General features: G+C 39.1%; 2 protein-coding genes and 2 pseudogenes across 5 annotated transcripts in view; 2 read left to right on the top strand and 2 right to left on the bottom strand.

The window, feature by feature from the left end:
- LOC111335482 (somatostatin receptor type 2-like) overlaps positions 1-19348 on the top strand; it is a 95465-nt gene that overhangs the window by 62064 nt on the left and 14053 nt on the right. Inside the window, exons 1-2 of one of the 2 annotated variants that reach the window (XR_015991655.1) lie at positions 6714-6866; positions 8710-8734. The exons of the other annotated variant lie outside the window; for it this stretch is intronic. The gene's annotated coding sequence lies outside the window, so the exon portion shown is untranslated. Of the gene's footprint in view, positions 1-6713; positions 6867-8709; positions 8735-19348 lie in introns of those variants that run through there. 2 annotated transcript variants of the gene reach the window in all.
- Positions 55-6551, bottom strand: LOC148724276 (uncharacterized; annotated as a pseudogene). The gene is made up of 3 exons (XR_015991657.1): positions 5515-6551; positions 3973-4906; positions 55-3750 (listed from the first exon to the last, which is right to left on the bottom strand). The product of XR_015991657.1 is annotated as an uncharacterized LOC148724276 (transcript).
- Positions 14313-16643, top strand: LOC111343786 (uncharacterized; annotated as a pseudogene). Its single transcript, XR_015991838.1, has 2 exons — positions 14313-14694; positions 14789-16643. The product of XR_015991838.1 is annotated as an uncharacterized LOC111343786 (transcript).
- On the bottom strand, positions 15009-18632 carry LOC148724275 (uncharacterized). Its single transcript, XM_088733681.1, has 4 exons — positions 18144-18632; positions 17803-17958; positions 17600-17730; positions 15009-17495 (listed from the first exon to the last, which is right to left on the bottom strand). The coding sequence occupies exons 2-4, from the start codon at positions 17865-17867 to the stop codon at positions 16336-16338; spliced, it is 1356 nt and encodes a 451-aa protein (XP_088589807.1). The 5' UTR covers positions 17868-17958; positions 18144-18632; the 3' UTR covers positions 15009-16335.

Genomic DNA, 19348 nt, shown 5'->3' with positions numbered 1-19348 from the left:
GTATTTTGACGATCCCTAATAACAGAGCAATTTGTTGAGCCGACGTTTCGAGCGTTATCCCTTCGTCGGAGCGAATAGAGGAATTGTGGGTTGTGTGTGCTTTTAAAGGCAGAAAATGAAGCTACGTTATTGGTGGGAACATGGCAACGAGAAAAACACGAATAAATTAGTGGAATGAAAAGCGTTGAAGTTCATTTATTTGTTTAAGCAGGTTGATTAATTGGCAGCTGTAATAGCTGATGTGGATTTGCTGTCCTAACCCACCCATCCCATCCCAGGGGAGGACATACATCACACAGTAATCTCATGTGTGGGAAATTAACGTCTCCTGCCCCAACCCTGCAGGAGACGGGACCTCCATTTATTCGTCCCTATCCGAGAAGACTAGAATATCTAACCATTTCTTGATGTTATAGAAAGGTAGCAAATTCTTCTCAATTATTTTAAGACCTTGAGTGTTGGTCCGACCAGGGCTCGAACCCTCGACCTCCCGCACTACAGTCCAGCGCTCTATCCATTGAGCTAACTGGGAGACGGTTAGCTCAATTGCGGTTAGCTCAATTAAAATACTCAGCGAACCGGTTCGTTGATCCCTGTGGGATTTAGACTGCCGGTTTGAAAGATAAGCTTTTGTTCAAGAGTTTTAAGGCTCTCCGTGCTACCTAAGTGTAAGGAAAGACCGCAGATTGCCATATGCCGGCTTAGAATGATTAGGTAAATTAAAGAGTCTAGCTACTGGTTTCGATGTGTCCTTGTCATTCTTTTCCACGTCGCGAAGGTGTTCTCGGAATCGGTCACCTAGTCTTCTGCCTGTTTCGCCGATGTATATCTTTTTGCTTTTCATTCCACTAATTTATTCGTGTTTTTCTCGTTGCCATGTTCCCACCAATAAAGTAGCTCCATTTTCTGCCTTTAAAAGCACACACAACCCACAATTCCTCTATTCGTTCCGACGAAGAGCTAACGCTCGAAACGCCAGCTTTTGTAATCGTTACGGTGGCCAATTTACCATTTCAACTTTGTTGATATATCCCAATATATTGTTGTTAGAGAACCTCAGTGGACCGATAGAGACCGGTCGGTGTTCCTTCGTGCTTCGGGTAGCGTTTATCAATAGAATTAGTGTGCCGCTTCCGTAGACATATATTACAAGTTATTTCATTTGAACTGTTTTGAAAGGACCATCGTAGTAGCTTTAATTTATAACAGACAGATGAAGTGAAAGTAAACCCATCGGACTAAGAAATCGTATTTTCTTTCTACGTGGAGTTAAGCGCGTTTACTATCTAGCCATCCGATCTCTCTCAACGTTTTCCTTTCATGAACGTATTTGATCGAAAATAATCCTTAGTTCCCTATGCTAAAAACAAATAAATGAAAACTAGGTGCATTGAGGTTGCACATGTTAGAGCTTTGAAAGACGCTTCAGCGCCCAATTCTGTTTAGTTCTCGTTCTCCTGAGCCAAATTTCGGAAACTTCACGATGCACGGTGATACAATAAAATACAATAACTTTTCTTTCAACACGATGGTAATTAAAGCGTTGCTGCTTACTGGGTCGTGCATTTAAGCTAACTAAAAATTTAAGAAAAGTATATTAAAAACATCTTATTGATATAGAGAATTATCGTTGTTATTGCGGGGCATTGTTTGCGGAGGTTCCGCCTGAAAGTCTAAATTACGTTATTTGTCAGATTTAGAGGCCGCTCCGACGAAAGGCTAACGCTCGAAACGTCAGCTTTTATAATCGTAACGGTGGCCAATTTACCATTTCAACTCTGTTGATATATTCTAATTATTTCGTTACCCCCAACGACGCAGCCCCAAACAGTTGCTTTAGAAACTATCAGCCTTCGTTCTAATTAACGTTGGATGACTTTGCGAGATCCGGTGATTTCTTTGTACGCCGTCGAAGTCTAAATTTCAAAGTTTCGAGTGTTTGTATAAAGCAAATCTTTCATAATTCACAAGATTTGGAAATGTCTAACTGCATCAATAGAGTTCTAATATGTTTTAATCATTCCTATTATTCGCAAGAATGAAACATAATCGGCGTTTGTCACAGTTTCCAATGCCACCAGACAGATATATATCATGTGAGGGCTTGGAGGGGGCTTTTATTTCTTTCTATATCGACGGGACTAAATGTCTAAATGTTGAAATTTTGGATGATCCGTAGCAGGAAGCAAAAAAAGGTATAAGCTTACACTGATTGTTATTCCAACCTTTTATGAAGGCAAAAGGTAAATGAAAAGCAAAGCTGTAGAAGAGTTTTTGAGCAAGAGCAAGATAACCAACAAGCATCAAACCTCTGAATAAACAGTACAGCGTATCCCGACGTATTAGTATTTGTAAACACCGCAGTTTGGCCCTCGATACCTCGTTTTCATACAACTCGACCCAGATTATCTGAGACAGCCGCCATTTGGAATAAGGCTCTCCTCCTTATTTTCAGTTTCCCATTTCTTTTTCAGTTGATATCCCTGATATTTGAAAGACCGCTTGACAAGACAGACTCTGTGGGTGATATGTTACCTTCTAGTGTTCGTAATTAATATTGCGGCTCAATTAATATTGTGGTGTGCCAGCGCTTAATCATCCTGAGAATCAGTGGACTTGGAATTCCCTTCGAATAGTAGAGGTGAACGCGTACTTACGGACGCAAAAAATTGCGTGAAGTGCATTTCTGCTGTCCGATAGATTATTCCTCGGTTAAACGTTAGACCGGAAAATGGTAATTAGGACGTAGGCCACATTTCCACCACATCTTATCGCGGTTATACAAAAGAGTCAACTGAGGATGTATGCCTTTTTAATGAAAATGCACGAACACTTGAAGACCTTTAAATAGCACTGTGTTCCTGCCGAATATTTTAACATAAGACTCTGATGAAAATATATTCATCACTTTGGAAGAATTAACAAAGATTTAATAATACATAGAGGTAAAAACCAGCGAAATAATATCCCGACGTTTCGGCGACTTCATGACGCCATTATCAAGGGTACAAATGAAAATAAAATTAACAAATGCGAGTTCAAGAGTTACAACTAATTTACACAGGGGAGGTAGCTACACAAATACTTTAGCACGGATAGAATCCGTTCGCACGTTCAAACTCGGTGTTAATTGTTTGATGTAAAGCGTCTCGTTGACAAGACAATCGAATTTGTTCATGCACTTCTTGAGAACTTTGAAACAGCTAAGAAGGTCCTCAGGGACAGCACCTGCGTGGTCGTTGTCGTAGTGCTTGCGTACTGAAGATGACGTGCTCTTATGGTTGTCCACGCGGACATATAAATGCTCGCGTGTGTAACCAACATAGCTCTCTGTATCACACAGGTTACATTTCAATTGGTACAATACGCACTGTTGATTAACCAGCTGTGGTTTGGTCTCACATTCTTTAAGGTCTTGGCCAATTTTCCGACTGACAAATACGGGCTGGATTGTGGTTTGGAACGTAATGCTAAGGTCTTTCAACTGCGTCTTAACAATGTTAGCGGAGTCTTGGTCCTTGATGGGCGTGAGTACTCGGGTTATATCATTTTTCGCCAATCTTCCCAACGCATGCAATGGCTGCTGGTCAGCAACTCTCGAGTTGATAAAGGTGTTAATGGCGGAGTTGATAAGGTGGTGATGATAGTCCAAGCGCGAGAATAAATACTTCAAGCGCTCACACTCCTCAGAAAAATAAAGCTATGAAGACGACAAACGGTACGCGCAGTCGAGCATAGTTGTTAATAAAGGCTGATAGTTTCGAAAGAAACTGTTTGGGGCTGCGTCGGTGGGAGCAACGAAATAATTTGGATATATTAACAAAGTTGAAATGGTAAATTGGCCACCGTAATGATTACAATAGCTGACGTTTCGCGCGTTAGCCCTTCGTCGGAAGGGCTAACGCGCGAAACGAAACTTTACCATTTCAACTTTGTTGATATATCCAAACTATTACATAGTTGTTAATAAGTTCCGTTTATACCGGTTGTCAACGTAACTCTGGTAGTGGACAAGTAAACCAGTATTAGTAGGCTTAACATTAACTTTCGTTTCAATTTGGGGTGCACGGTTTAGGAACTGGGTGCCAAGAAAAGGGAGCATACCATCTTTTTCGATTTCCATTGTAAAGCTGACAGAGGGATGGGCGTGGTTCAGGGTGTGTAGGAAATCCGTAGTTGTAGTAATGTTGGGCATTATAGTGAGAGTGTCATCAACATACCTGCGATAATAATCAGGCAGTTTGCCTTCGAGCACTAGCCTTTCTTCCAACGATGACGTAAACACGTTAGCTAGCAAAGGCCCGAGTGGGGACCCCATGGCCACTCCGTCGGTTTGTTCGGCGCTTTTTCCTTGTTGACCTGTTTGACCTTTAGTGATAAAAATTTCTAATACTCGTAATAGTTGAAATGAGGTGAACTGTCATGTAGTTGAAAGTCAAAATACATACTAGAATTCAAAAGGAAAAGGTGTAAGCCTCCACAAGCTACCGGAAAGTGAAATATTAAACAAAGGTCAGCCGGCAAAAATAACCCGCGACGACGGCTTGCCGAACTCTGCAAAACCTCAGAACTGCCAAAACGAAGACTTCCAACGAGATATTCAGGCATGTAAGTTTTCCTTGCTGACCTTCGCTTCGAACTAAAAGCTATGCTTACCTTTTCCATATTCAACACAGATTTCAGTTACTTATTCTATGAATTTTTTCAAATAATTTTATTGTAAGCGAGTAAATTGAAGTTCGAAATGATGGTACACCCGTGTGTGGTAAATTCTCAGTCGCCACCCTTGACCAAAGCCGATTTTCAACATCATGCGCTTTTCCAAGCAGTCAAATATATCTTGTCTTTCCTAACTCTGTTATGAGTCCACCGAGTAAATTTTCTTTACCCCACTAGCCACATTCTCCTGCGAAAAAAAAATTTACATTTAATGCATTGCCAGCAATTAATTAAGACAAATACGTTTGCGACAACTACAAATTATCCTGCGTCAGGCAGGATAATAGGAAATTTGGGATCAAACGCATTAAGCATTGATAACTCAAGAAAGTAAACAGGAGGATATAAGGTATGGGATCTCTGATTTATGTCCGGCTCTATCTTTTTCTTTTGTTCTGAAAAGCCAGAAGATTCTTCAATTAATGATGCACCGGTACGCGATGTTTCTTTTTTTTTCCGATCCGATGTTTATCATGGTTGTAATACCTTTTAACCCTTCCAATGTAGCTGAATTAAAAATATTCATGACTAAACCATGTTTTGATCCATAACACCAAAAAAATTATGTAAAACCAAATTTTACCCGGAAGATAAGCTTTCATTAAAAAGGTAACTTAAATTACAACTGAATAGATCAAGAATTGTGGCGGCAATTGAAAAGATTTTAATCTAGTTTTGACCTTTTTGGAATAGTGGGTGTCTGTCTTTTTGGGTTGATCACGAAACAGACGTCTTTACTATGACTAGAAGCCCCTTCAGTTGCGTTAAAAAAAATCTTAGTTAGCCCAAACCAACCCTGAAATCTCCAACCTATCATTTCCCAGACGACGAGAGAACCTCTTTGTCAGTTTCGTTGTCATCTTCATCGGAATCGTCGCTTGATGCAAGTGCTTTTTCTTCGCAAGGTTCAACCGTACCTGCAACTTCCTTTTCTTAAACCGACGCAAGCTAAGTGTCATGTTTTGTTACGCACAGTAGAGCTTGCGGAAGAAAGAAATTATTCGTTGTCGGTCATCATTTCAAGAGTATTTCGAGGCTAACCACAACAAATTACAGTTGGCGTACCGTATAAGATATGCATGCGTCAATTACGACTTTTTAAAGATATCACAGCTTTCTACGACATCAACTGCTAATCGACGGAACCATTTAAAAAAATAGGAGTTTAGTTATTTTGAAATTTTTTTATCGAAATTGGATTTTACATATGATAGAATAAAAAAAATACGCAACATATGACTTTATGTAAAACGGTGCGGGGTGAATAATAATGCTTCTTAAAAGGTTAAGACATCTACTCCGACATGATTGTTGATTTACATGCGCCTTTGTCATATCTGTTTCTTCAGCCAGCGTGTCACATGAGAGAAACGTCATTCCCTTTAAACAGCTCTGTAAAGAACTTATACTCTCATTGCCATTGCTCATTTCTGCTCAAACTTTTAATTGAGCCATCAAGGTAGCCACAAAGCTATAAGCCAAAATACAGGGAATCTGATTCAATTGTGGATGGTTAGTGATGCAAGCGTCATATGCATTCTTCTGATGTAATTTGACTCTTGGCAGGAGCTTCGTATGCTGTAGTTCAGTCTCTTGATGATTTGCATACCCGCAGGAGCTTTTATCTTGAGCATGAAAATAAAAATTCCGCTAACGATAGTTGAAAGATAGTTAAGTCTCTCTGATTTTCTTACTATGAGGCCCACTTCCTAGGTTTGCCTGATGCTTCAATGATTCCTCAACCATATGCAGCAGGCTAAAGAACGATTCACGCAACCCGAATGCTAATGTGACACTAACTATGGAGACTTGAAATAATTCGCCAAGGTTAAGCTCAGCTGGTGTTTATGGAGTTTTTCCAGGTCTATTTCAACATTCAGTCAGCCGGCCATACGAATGTTAGCTGTCGCAATCATCTTGTCCAATTTTTCTTGTTTAATTATCCTAGAGATCCTTTCCAAATTTGCATTTGAACGATAGAGAGGTCATGCGGAACTTTATTTTTTCAAATTAGCTTCCGTTCTCGCCAAGTTTCCTCCTTTTTCGCGCCTGAGCAAAAACGCGAAGAAACTTCGTCTTCAAACAGGTTGAACACAAATATTTGGGTAGTACAGCGTCAAATAATTCCGCAGATGCAAGTTTTGAAGGTAATTTTTCAAAGAGGTCTTTCCTATAATATAGCACGGCGCAGCGCCAATAACTCAAGCACAGAAACGAACTATTTAAACGCGACAACGTGATTCTGGCTGCTTCTTTCGATATCATTGCGACATGATCTACTAAAAAGAAAATTTAAAAAAACTACTGTATTCCTTAGCTAAATAATTCAGGATATGTAAAGCTTAAAAGTGCCTCTGTCCACCAGCCATCATACTTTAATTTAACTCTTGGGGAGCAGGGTTGGCTTAGTGGTGAGAGCGCTCGCCTTCCACCAATGTGTCCCGGGTTCGATTCCCGGACCCGGCGTCATAAGTGGATTGAGTTTGTTGGTTCTCTACTCTGCTCCGAGAGGTTTTTCTCCGAGTACTTTGGTTTTCCATCTCCTCAAAAACATCATCATTTGAATTAATTTAATTTAGAGTTTATTTTTTAATTTATTTTATTCCCCCAGATTTCCTACATTTTCCTATATTACAAATCTACATTCCACCGAAGGAAACTTTCTCTTTTTTACGTCTTCCGGTTCCTTCGACCAGAGGGTTAATTACGTATTCAAATGTGTTTTAAAATACGGAGCACCTGCATTAACACTCTGCCAGCAGAAAATTTGAGAAACTAAAACGTCCCCTTTTTGAACTAATATTGACTTTTCGCACCTAAAGCAGGTTTCCAGCTCGTTTTTTTTTTTTTGGTTTTTTTTTTTTCTTTTCAAGTTGATGAGTCAAAATCATCGAAGAAATCGAAGAAAAAATTGGTTTAAATTACAGGAACGGACTGTTAATGGCCGTTTTTGTCATATGGTCATTTTTGTCGATCGCATTCCATTTTGAACGTTACCTAATGTAGATATCCAGTACAACAACTTCTCGACGCAAACTTTCTTTTAAAAGTTGCTCCAAACAGAGTGCGTTATCTTTTACTGTCTTATCGCGTAGAGTTTGCGTTTACGTGCGTGTGAAATTCTCACGGTGACAGCATGTTCAGTACCTCAAACGCAATTGACAACCGGTTAGTGAAGGCGTTTGTTATGGTGGGGATTAGAGTTTCATGTAATATGTCCTAATTCGATGGATAAAGAAGCAATGGCAAAACGAGGAATCGTGGTCGTTTTTAATCAAGAGCATTTGGTCTCGTTTCCCAGAAACCTTGAATGATCCGGAAAATCGAGGCTCGTATGTCGTTGCTTGGCAAAACGAGGAATCGTGGTCGTTTTTAATCGAGAGCTTTTGGTCTCCTTTCCCAGAAACCTTGAATGATCCAAAGCAATTATCCCTAGATTCATTACGTTAGGGGTTACATTCTTACAAAAATAGTATAACCCTCACAAACATCATGTAACATAAGACTTGCTTCAAAGCCAAATAGCTACCAAACGGTGTTCGTTAGTTTGACCTCTGCCGCATTTGAGCTTTTATTAGTTTTTCAGTAGTGACTTTCAAAGCGGAAGGCACAAGCCCGTGTTGTACGTGGATGGATTATAAATATGAGCCATGTTGGATTTCAATTCATTCTAAGCCCCACACATGCAAACATTTAAGTTTGATATTCCTGTCCGGCTCTCTCGAGGAGATGCGTGCCAGATACCTGCATTAATATTCAAGACAAATCATCTTGAAATGTTAAAATAAAGGACCGATCAGGATTAAACTCAGTAGTTCATCAAGTTCATCAGTCTCGGGCTTCTGAATTTTCAAACCGATGGACGAGGGAAGCAAGGTTGTCAAGCTTGTCTAGAGGTATACGGTGTCTCTTAGTCTACATCAACCTGAAGAAACACTCGGATCATTGAATTTGAAATGTATTTATTTTCCTTATTTTCTCCTCCTTTAGAGCTAAGAGATTGCAAGTCTTTAAGGTGGGTGTGGTCTCCCCTACATTCTATCGCAGGTACATTGTAATGTATTGTCAAAAGGCAATTAACGCCTCTAAACTCAATAATTTAGAGGAGAATAAGTTGATTTTGCAAAGCGAATTCAAGGGGAGATTGATTCTCTGTTTCCAAAAAAATTCTATTATGTACCATTGGTGTCTTTACATACTATATCGTTCATTATCTCAAGTGCTATTTTTGTTCTACCAGGTATTAAACTGGGAATGAAAGATTAAGTGAAATGAAATCGTTATTGCTACTGCTTCTTTCTGATAATCTGTGCGAACTTAGAGTCTAAACCTAAGCATTACCTTCACTTTGATTCTTAGACACTTTGATTCTTAGATTCATTATCAATCACAAAGTTATAACTATTTATCAATAAACTCGAAATGTGTTTTTGCTTGCCTGTTCCTGTTTCCAGCGAATCCTTCCGGCCTTTTCACTGCTCCGTTGACGTCCAGGAACATCGGTCTAAACCAGAGTGAGCTTGATTTTAAAAAAAAGTTCTTATAAGTTTTTCCTTATAAATTCCCAATCGATTCCTTTTATTGCTCACAGGTTCACCTTTATCCGGTAATTGTTTAGTGGAATTGGTTTTGCTTGATGTTAGGCGTGTGGTACATTTTATTTTCAAAAAAGGAGGTTCCAGGTGATCTCTGACGTCATTGCGGGGGCCTGGGGAAAGACATTTTAATGCCGTATCCCATTGACCAACGCGCGCACTAATTCAACCTGTTTTCATGGCGGCCGGTCGGCATGATGCGAGGTCGATGTAGCTAACTACTTTCGCACTTTAACAAGTGAGAAGACTTGTCATGGGTAGTTTGAACAATGCAGCTACTGCCATGAAAAGAAACTCCGTGTCTGCGTGGTTAAATACTTTGACAGCTTTTCGCGATGAACATTGCAGACAATCCAAACGTAAGCTCGATGTACTCATGCATAATTTGTATGAAGTTTGCTTTTTTATTTCATACTTATGTACTGGATCGGGCATTCGCTTTATCAACAGTAAATGTTATTCGTATTAAAGCTGCCATGTTTCTGGGAATGGCGGGTTTGTGTTGATTTTATTTTTTATATGTGCCGATTTTAAAGAAGTTTTGATCGAGCCTTCGTTGCTCTCTCGAATCTCGAAGTCAGTTCCATAATCGCGGGCTTTTTGACGCGGGGATATTCAGCATTTAAAGTACTTTTAAACATGTACTGTTTCTTTTGCCGGCTAATTGTTTTTATTGGGATTTTTGTTGTTTGTTTGGATGTCTTGTCGAGCAAAGGAAAATGTTCTTTACGCCGAGTCAGTAAATATTCGACTTCATTGCCCATTTCAAAACTGTGGTGAATTTTAGAAAAACAAAAAGAATTTAAACGAACATCTTCGTCTTTATCCGGAGCACAAACTGGATGGCTTGTCAACCTCTCGGAAACGGGTTTCATTAAGACAATGTGCAGAAAAATTTTTAGACGACGAGAGTAATCCTTATTCCAGGAAGCAAAGGGTCAGTGAAGTGCTGAACTGTCTGAACGATGAAGAACTTGTGGATTTAGTTTTACCAAAGATTGCCAAAATTGTGTCACCTGTGGACTTTTTACTGCAAGGAACTGATGGAAATCATGATTTTCACAGCAAATTATGCAAGTTCAGAGATGAACTTTTCCTGCGCTACCCAGAACTTCAGGCACTGTTTTCTCCAGAGCCCTCAACAAGCACTGGTTTCTATAACCAGAGGCAAGTGTTACTGAAATAGTTCAAAAGAACAAACCTAATTCATGCAACTGGCTCCTTGAAATTGACAATGGCTCTTTCTTCAAGGATGTTGTTATGCCTTGTGTTTTTAAAAGACAGCACACGGCATTTTTGGAATTTTCTTTTGGAATTGTCACATCCCTTGTGATTGGACAAAAGGAAACACAAGATGGGGAAACAAGAAACAAGTGGGGAAAAAATTGGAAGTGGCCATTGGCATCAATTCAATTTTAAGTAAAGATGAGATTTTTGGTAATCTGAATGACACCCACCAAGAATTACTGAAACAAATTGGTCTAGAATTTAATGAATTTGGAGAAGTGGTTGTAGGCCATGTTGACACTGAAAAGTACATTTCATTGTTTCTTGCTCAACCTGGAATTCAGAGTGTAATAAATACACCCAACAATTGTCTGATTCTAATGGAGTACACAGATGGTTTTCCGTGGCTTAAATGGTCTCATCATTTTACCGCAGAAACCAGTATAAGAGTGAAACTAGTTGAGCCTTACAATTTACTTAGCACAGTTTTGACTGTTGTCCTTTAGTTGGGGAATGATGACTATGAGGCAACAAAAAAATGTGGTCATGCTGTTTATAAACAGCTTCAAGAGCTAAAAACAATTAAACATCCACTGACTGGGCAAGAAATAAAAATTATTAGTCTAAGACACACTTGTGGGGATGGTAAGGAAAGGAGCTTATCTACTGGCAGTTCATTTGCCAAATCTACTTATCTAATCCCAGAAGCTCCAGAGCACCAGAGCCAACTGGGTGACATGAAGTTCATCTGTCCAGAACCAGTTTGGACAGTTTTAGATGCAGAGAGTTGCCAAAAAAAAAATTTGAAAATGAACTATGTGGAAAAGCCCCCACTAAAGAAAAGCGCAGAGAGTTTGCAAAACAAAATCTTGGGAACACTAGGCATAAAAAGTTTGAATGGTACAGCCTTTTTGGAGTACTACCCTGGTACTGCTCACCTTGGGTTTCGGTCAACTGAAACACTATGTTTGCAAATTGTAAAAATTGCAGCAAGTAAAATGTGCCTTTTTCAAACTAGTTCACATAAACAGTGATTGTACTGTGCCAGAAAATATCTATATCTCATCCACAGAAATTTTTTTTGGTTTAACACACTTAGCCACCAGGAAGTTGTCTTTAGCTTTACTTTCCTTGCAACAATAGAGGTAGGGGTCTGTAGGGTGATTATGGATATTTCTGCAAAATGTGTAGCTCCGTAAAATATTGATATCTCCCCCATGGAAGGGATTTCTTATAAGCACCCCCACCCTCCAGAAATTCTGAAAAATCTCCCAATATTTTTATTATAGTTTTTGGTTTTTGAGAATGAGACCCCCAGGAATTTTCATTTGCCTTCTGTGGAAGGGGGGGGGGGGAATAATGGCTAGTTACTGCAACTACACAATAAGAATAACAAAACAAAATGTGTATAGCGACATGTTCCAAAATTATCAAAGTCCTTTTAAAATTAGGAAATAACATGTATGCCTATCACAGGTTTGCACCCTTTCACTAAAAATCCTGTAAAATTATAATCTACATTTTACATAAATTGGGTACAGTATATAACCCAACTGATACTGTATACCACAATAATATCTGGAATTTTTACAGTTTAAAAAAGTAGTTGTGTGCTACACAACTCTGCAAGTCTGTTCATTTCATTTCTGTTCATCTTCATGACTGAAGATTCCTTGAGTCTAGATGTCATGTCACTACCAGAGTTGGAGAGGAAGGTTCGAAGGCAGAGTTGTATCATTGAAGCAGAAGTCAACCAGAAATCGAGTGGCAAATGGACGGAGGAATGTATCCTGGCAAGTGAAAAACCACCATACCGGATTACAGTGGGACTGATGCGTCAAAATGAGCCTAAATTGAGCCAGTTGAAAGAGCTGCTACAAAAAATTCCATCCTTGAAGCGAGCAGCCGATGGAGGCCTTCAGGCAACTTACCAATCAAGCTCGAACGTCCATGGAAATCCCGAGGAAAGGTATCCGGTCTTGAAAGATCCGACTCTCGTCAGAGCCGGGTAGTTCGCTTGTGTACGTCTCTTAAGCACATTACCATCGCACAATAAAACTGAGTACGTCGTCAAAAACTTGTACTCCCTGATGGAAATGAATTTTAAAACAGTCTTCTGCAGGAAAGAATCGAGCGCTGAGTCGAGAATACTATCCCAGCATTGGACTCACAGAAGCCATCCGAGTGAGTAAAATTTTCACCTTTCAGAACAATAGCTGTCTTTCAGAGCATTTCTTTGTCGCAAACTTTCCCGCATGGCGTCAGATCGACCGCCATGCTTCGAAAACAGATTGAATTGGCGCGCGCGTTTGTTTATGGGATACGGCATTAAAATTTCTTTCCCCAGGCCCCCGCAATGACGTCACAGATCACCTGGTTAGGATACGAGGCAATCATTTATCAGGACCTGGGGACTTGTGTATGTTTAGGTTTTTCAGATGAGAGAAATAGCTTGGAGAAGGTGGCCTTGTTAAGCAGCGATATAAGTAAACCTCGTGATTAAATGAGCTAGCGCTAGATTTCACAAAAACACATCGTTATTTCCAAGAAAGGATAACCTCATCTGTTCTTTCTCCTCTTGGTGAAGGGAAGGATTTGATGCAAAAAGCGAATAGCCTTTTTCTAATAAACCATTGCGGCGGAAAGCAATAATTCTGGCTAGCTTTTTTAATATCGCTACGATATGACTTTCTTAGAAAAAACACTTTCAGGATTTTAATAGTCAATCCACCTACTATGACATATACCTGCAGAGAAATCTATCACCCTCAGCCGAATAACACACCTGAGGCGGTGTAATGCATCTTGAAAACATCAAACCGAGGCTGATTTCAAGAAACCTGCCACACACACGTGTTAATCACCTTGCCCAATGCGAAGAATTGAAAAAAAAAAAAAAAAAAAAAACTCCACAAGAACGATATGATCAAAAACAACAGTAAAAAACCATGTCATTTCACTTTAACGCAAAAACTCTTCCTCATTGCTGCAATAAACAATCAGTTCCTTCAGTGCAGTCGGTAAAGCAGGAGGCAGTGTGGCCGAGTGGTTAGAGTGCCGGACTTGTAATCCACCGCTCCCGGGTTCGAGTTCCACTGGATCTGTCTCATGGTAGCCCCGAGTTCAGATCCTTGGCCACGCTTGTAAATAGCCAACTGGTTTGCCTCCGGCCGGTTGGGGTTCTTAATGACGTTCTTGATGATGTTATGTTCAATTTAGACCATTTGTTTCAATTGTTTGCAAGGACCACAATGGAAACTACTGGTTCACCAGTAATTGTGTAATCCTATAAAAAGACTTTTTTCTTATTTTTTTTTTTAACGCCATTGAATTAACTATGAAACGTTCAGCAAGCAACCGTGGACGATAATCCTACTCTTGTACGTTGGATCAGCAGTGATCTAATCGACCCAAAATAACGAATATAAATATAGAGGCAAGACCAATACAACGTAGATAAGTTTTATGACGGAGCACTATATTTCGGCTGACCAAACCAGCCTTCTTCAGGTGCAGTGGGAAGTGACATAGAATTAAGGTGGTACTTAGATAGCTGTATGATGTAATAGCGGAAATATGTAAAACTAATTTGATTGACAATGAGATAACAATTAAAAATAGAAATAGTTAATAAAAATAGAAGTAAAGTAGGGTAAATTGAATAAATTAAATAACTAGGAGTAAGGAAAAACACTAATTCTCTTCTTTCACATCCCCATAATCCCTTGCGCCTTGGGGGGTAACCAGTCTGACAACAAAGCTGAGGACGCAATATCTGTTTGCAAAACTCTTATATATCATCGTAATTTACATGGGAAAAAACGACTTTTGCTGTGCTCCAAGCTGCTCAAATAATCGGAAAAGAAACCCAAATCTCAAGTTTTACAGAATTCCGAAAGAATCTAAGCGAAGAAATGCTTGGTTAACTAGAATTCGCCGACAAGATTTTTCACCAACAGACAACACTCGATTGTGCTGAGCTCACTTCGTCGGAGGAGAAAAGTCCGATGATCCTGCACATTCGGCTTACAATCCATCCATATTTGAGTTCAAGAAGGAAATTGAAAGTCGAAAGACCAGAACAAGTCAAAAAACAAACAAAGATGACTTCGTTGCAATTGAAACTCTAAAACCAAAGCGCAAACGAGTCAGTGTAAGTACTTCACGATGACTTTGATAAGTGTTTTTTGTTTGAGTTTTTATACTTGAAACACTATTTCCAACATATCTTTTTATCATTTTCTCAGGTATCGGGGGAAAGTAGGGGTCGCCCAAGAAAATCATTCAAATCTGTTGATGATCATGAAATATGGGGAGCTTGTTTACCAATAGAACACCCATTGAAAGAGCATGACTACTGCAAGTCGCAGGTGGATCCCAAGTCAAGAGAATTAAGCGATGACATTTTGCAAGAGCTCACTTCTTTGCAGAGCAAAGTGAGCGAACTTGAGCACGAAAATCAAAAGCTACGTGCAAAATGTCTTTTATTGGATCAAATTAAGCTAGACAATGACAAATTTCATTTTTGGACTAGTCTCCCTAACTATGACACCTTCAAAGCATTATTTAACTATTTAAATGCTGTTGGTGTAGACAAAAAAAAAATGTTGGAGAGGATCTGAAATGGCTTTACGTGACTGTCAGTTAGGAAACAAACCAGGGCCATCATCCAAGCTGCCATTGGAGGAGGAGTTGTTCATGGTCGCTGTTAGATTAAGAGTAGGACTTACACTGCCAGATCTGGCTTTGAGATTTGGAATCAGAGAAGCAAGTGTCAGCAAAAATTTTTCTGCATGGATTAATCTGCTGTATTTCCACTTAAAAGATCTCTGCCAAATGCCTGACTATGAGGAATGTGGAAAGGCAAATCAGTTCTCATCATTCCCTGACCTCAAAGTTATTGTGGATTGCACTGAAATCTTTACCCAGAAACCCTCCTCATAAAAGGCCTGCAAAGAAGTATACTCAAATTACAAGAGTCATACAACCTTTAAGTTTCTAGTGGCAATAAATGCACATGGAGCAATTGTTTATGTGTCTCGAGCATGGGGAGGCAGGACATCAGACAAACACATCACAGCAAGCAGTGCAGAATTTATTGCTACCCTAAAGGCAGGGGATGAATTAATGGCTGACAGAGGATTTGATATCAGTGAAGCAATGGAAGAAAAAGGAGTGAGGGTTACTATTCCAGATTTTAAAGGAACAGGCAGATCACAACTAAAAAAACACGAGGGAAAGCGCTCAGAGAAGATTGCAGAGGCAAGAATACACGTTGAGAGAGCTATCCAACGAATCAAAACTTTTCAGATCCTGTGTAAACCAATTCCACTCTCAATGGCTCATTTAGCTGAACAAATTTTTACTGTGTGTGCATATCTGGTTAACTTTCAAGCACCTATCTTAAGACAGTAAGAGGAAAGTACCTGATTCATTACAAACAATATCTGTATACAAAACGGGCAGTTTTTCAGCTGTAATTTGAACATTAACATTTTTCAAATTTAAGGAACAATCTCTGGCTAAAATGACGAAGACTTCAAATTTCAACCCTGTTTCATCCTGGCTGTGGCCCCTCAATATTTTCACAATTAACATTTTTATAATCAACATATTTTGATAGTCGATATGATTACTCAAAAAGTAATCCAATCATTTGATTAGATTTTTTCTGGAAATTTAAACCCAATGAGGTCAAAAATTAAGACAACATCTATTGTTGTGATACAAAAGCAATCCTATTATCTTAACACTAATGTAAGCAGATACTGTGACAGTCTTAACTTAAACAATTTTAAATTTGTCTCAATGAAGCAAGAGTAGAAAATTCAATTCCCAGTTTACCTATTCTTTCAATGCCATATTTCACTCTGGGATAAGCTAACTCTAACAAAAGTATGTTGTAAAAAAACTTCTTGAGTTTTGGTAAATTATTATTCCAGAAATCCTCATTAAAATCCACTCTTCTAACAAACAAGTGAGTGCCATCAGAAGCCACAAAGTCAGTCCATCTTCGACCAGTGCAAAACAGCTGCTGTTGCATCTGATAGTAATATTTATGGTTTTCATTAACAATTAAACATCCATCTACATCTTTGACAATGTGTAGTCTTTTCAATGCTGCTTCCAAGGTCTCATTGTAATGTGGGTGGATTTTCTTCACCTCAATAGATCCATCATCATCTATCAATCCATCGGGAGAGGCTCCTAGGAAGGGATGAGTTTTTGACACAAAAAAGCCAGATTTTTGTACTTTGTTATTTGTTATTTTCATATATTGTTCAATGATTTCCCCTTCAGAACAAATGCCATCTCTCATGTGTCCAGTTTGAATCTTGTTGTTATAGCCAAGGATTTCAATCACAGCTTTGGTGGGACTAGTTGTCTCTTTCATGAGAGCTCGTTTACATTGTGAAGCTGTAATTCTAGGGGTTCTTTCTACAAACCATTGTTTACAATTTGATTGATCCCTTGTAGCCTTTTCGATCTTCTTGATATCATCATCTTGTACTCTGAGCTTGTCAATAATTGCATCAGCTTTTGAAGTGATGTCATGTAGTGAAGCTGGATTTGACTTGATAGGGCTTACTATTGCTCTAACATTCTCATGCTCGGTGATGTCTTCAATGTCCACAATAAAACTGTACGCCAAATGTGGATCATCAGCTGGCAAGAAATCAGGCAATTCTTGCTGTAATGGTGATTGGGGTAGAATATCTTTTTGGGCTAATATGTAGAATATAGGTGGCATGGGGTTTCCATGATTTGCAGAGAAAAGGTCTCTCTTTAAGTTCATTTTTAATTCATCCATGGTCCTTTTATCATGCTGTGTGGTTCCATAGAAACTTTCTGTTACAGAAGGGGATGGATGGAATTTCTTTGTGGGTGGTTCTTTACCTACTTTGGCCTTATAAAAGTTGATATCCTCTACAATGACAGGTTCAACTTTAGCACCTGTAAAATGGGCAAAAGAGAAATGCATTTGAAAAATAGAAAATAAATCCCGACATATAATAGAATAATAATCCACAATATTATAAAGTTAATTTTCAGGATACCTTTAGGATCTGACCATGAACAAGGCAGATCAGTACAGGTGGGGTCAGGTGGAAGATGCTGTTTTCCCTCAGCTACTACATCACACAGGGTAAAGAGAATAGCTCCCACATGGCTACAGTCCCCTCTCAACCTTGAAAACAAATGCTACATTTAAGTAATCAATTTCATTTGACATTTTTTTAAATAAATACAGCCAGCTTACCCAATTGTGCATGTGCAGTGGCAAAACACTGGTTTGCTTGATTGGGTTTCCAGTACAACGTACATCACTTTGCTTTCCTCCTGATCAGTTGAGAATGACGGGTTGCAGATTCCTCTAAGAGCCTAAAGACTTGGGAAATCGGGTAGCAAATGAACTCTAAAGCACAAAACAGTAAAGGAAAGGTCAAAACTATAATGAGACAGAATAAAGACAAAGTTTCAACTTATCTAAAATGTTGCAATTTTACTTTGAAGACGGGTTTATTTTCTCAGACATGCTATTATGTCTCACTTGAAGTGTAGTTGCAATGTTTTATAATCAAACATAAGACACAGACTTACTTGACAGAATGTACATCTTGCTTGTGCTCCCATGCACGAAGTGTCTTATACTTTCGCACAGTTTGCTCTTCATAACCAACTCCAATTAAATATGACTTGAGCATTGACTCATCCATGAGCATTGGTATGCCTGTTAAGTCTTTCTTCCATTCTTTTTGCTTCTGTAGATAAGCTATGGTTGGTAAAGTCCAGCAAGCTGACTGATTCTCGGTCTTTGTAGCGGTCGTGGATGATGTTGACAGATTTAAAGCGTTGCAAACAATGTTTACGAGCGCTTTCTTCCCGATATTTTTCTCAAAATCTACAGAGAGAGCTCTACAAACTTCCTTAAGCTTTGGTTTCGTGAGTTTAGAAGCATCTTTATAACAATTTGGTAGCTTTAAATCCGTTTGTTTGGTTGGAGCCGCCATTTTGCTTGTAACTAGGGCTCCAAAGTTACCCCCCAAGGCGCAAGGTATTTTGGGTAATGTGAAAATGGAGAATACATTTCTTCGCGAGCGTTAAGCCATTGGGATAAATAGTATTGCCTCTTGAAATTAAAAAGCTTCCCTGGCCTTGCGGATCGAGTCTCTCTTGGAAAACACTTTTTCGATGGCGATAAGCTCCATGTCGGAAGCAGAGTGGTTGGGAGAGGAAAGGAAGTGTTCTGCAACTGTAGTAGGTTTAGATTTAGAGTTGGGTTTATCAGTGGTACGGCGGTGTTCATATAGTGCTCCGTCTTAAAACTAATCTACGTTGTATTGGTCTTGCCTCTATATTTATATTGAATTAACCTATTTTATCGACCGAATTTTTTCCAAAATTAGAAGTCACTGAGTACTAAATTAATGAGGGTCACCTGTTGTATGTTGGATGCTGTTCGATTCTATACCAAGACGATAAAACATGGTCATGGATCTGACGCCAATCTTTCTTTCCACTTTTTTGTTACGTTTCATTTCTGAACCTTTCTCTGAAAATAAAAATTACTTTTCACGCTTTCGATTTCGACATGAAATTGGCAGGAAAGGGAGCCTGTGAGAACTACAATTTAATTTCATTTTCATTACTCTGTCAAACATAAAATGGGGTAGTACTGCCATTAACCTTAAATGCTGAGTTGTAACGCTTGTTTAAAAGTGACAACGAAAAGCTTAGGAGCTTACTGAATTGCAAGTTTGTCATCAAACTAATCAAAAATATGCTGTTGTGCTTACTGTCGTTGA

This window comes from Stylophora pistillata, chromosome 9, assembly GCF_964205215.1.
Source record: "Stylophora pistillata chromosome 9, jaStyPist1.2, whole genome shotgun sequence".
NCBI classification, from domain to species: domain Eukaryota; kingdom Metazoa; phylum Cnidaria; class Anthozoa; order Scleractinia; family Pocilloporidae; genus Stylophora; species Stylophora pistillata.
The sequence above is the reverse complement of the archived record's forward strand: the minus strand, read 5'-3'. Positions and strand labels throughout refer to the sequence as shown.

What these genes read in the sequence shown, in the direction of transcription:
- LOC148724275 (XM_088733681.1), bottom strand. Translation starts at nt 17,867, where the DNA reads ATGTACGTTGTACTGGAAACCCAATCAAGCAAACCAGTGTTTTGCCAC. An exon ending in CACTGCACATGCACAATTGG is followed by an intron (nt 17,731 to 17,802) that starts GTAAGCTGGCTG and finishes TTTGTTTTCAAG; the next exon opens with GTTGAGAGGGGACTGTAGCC. An exon ending in TTCATGGTCAGATCCTAAAG is followed by an intron (nt 17,496 to 17,599) that starts GTATCCTGAAAA and finishes CCCATTTTACAG; the next exon opens with GTGCTAAAGTTGAACCTGTC.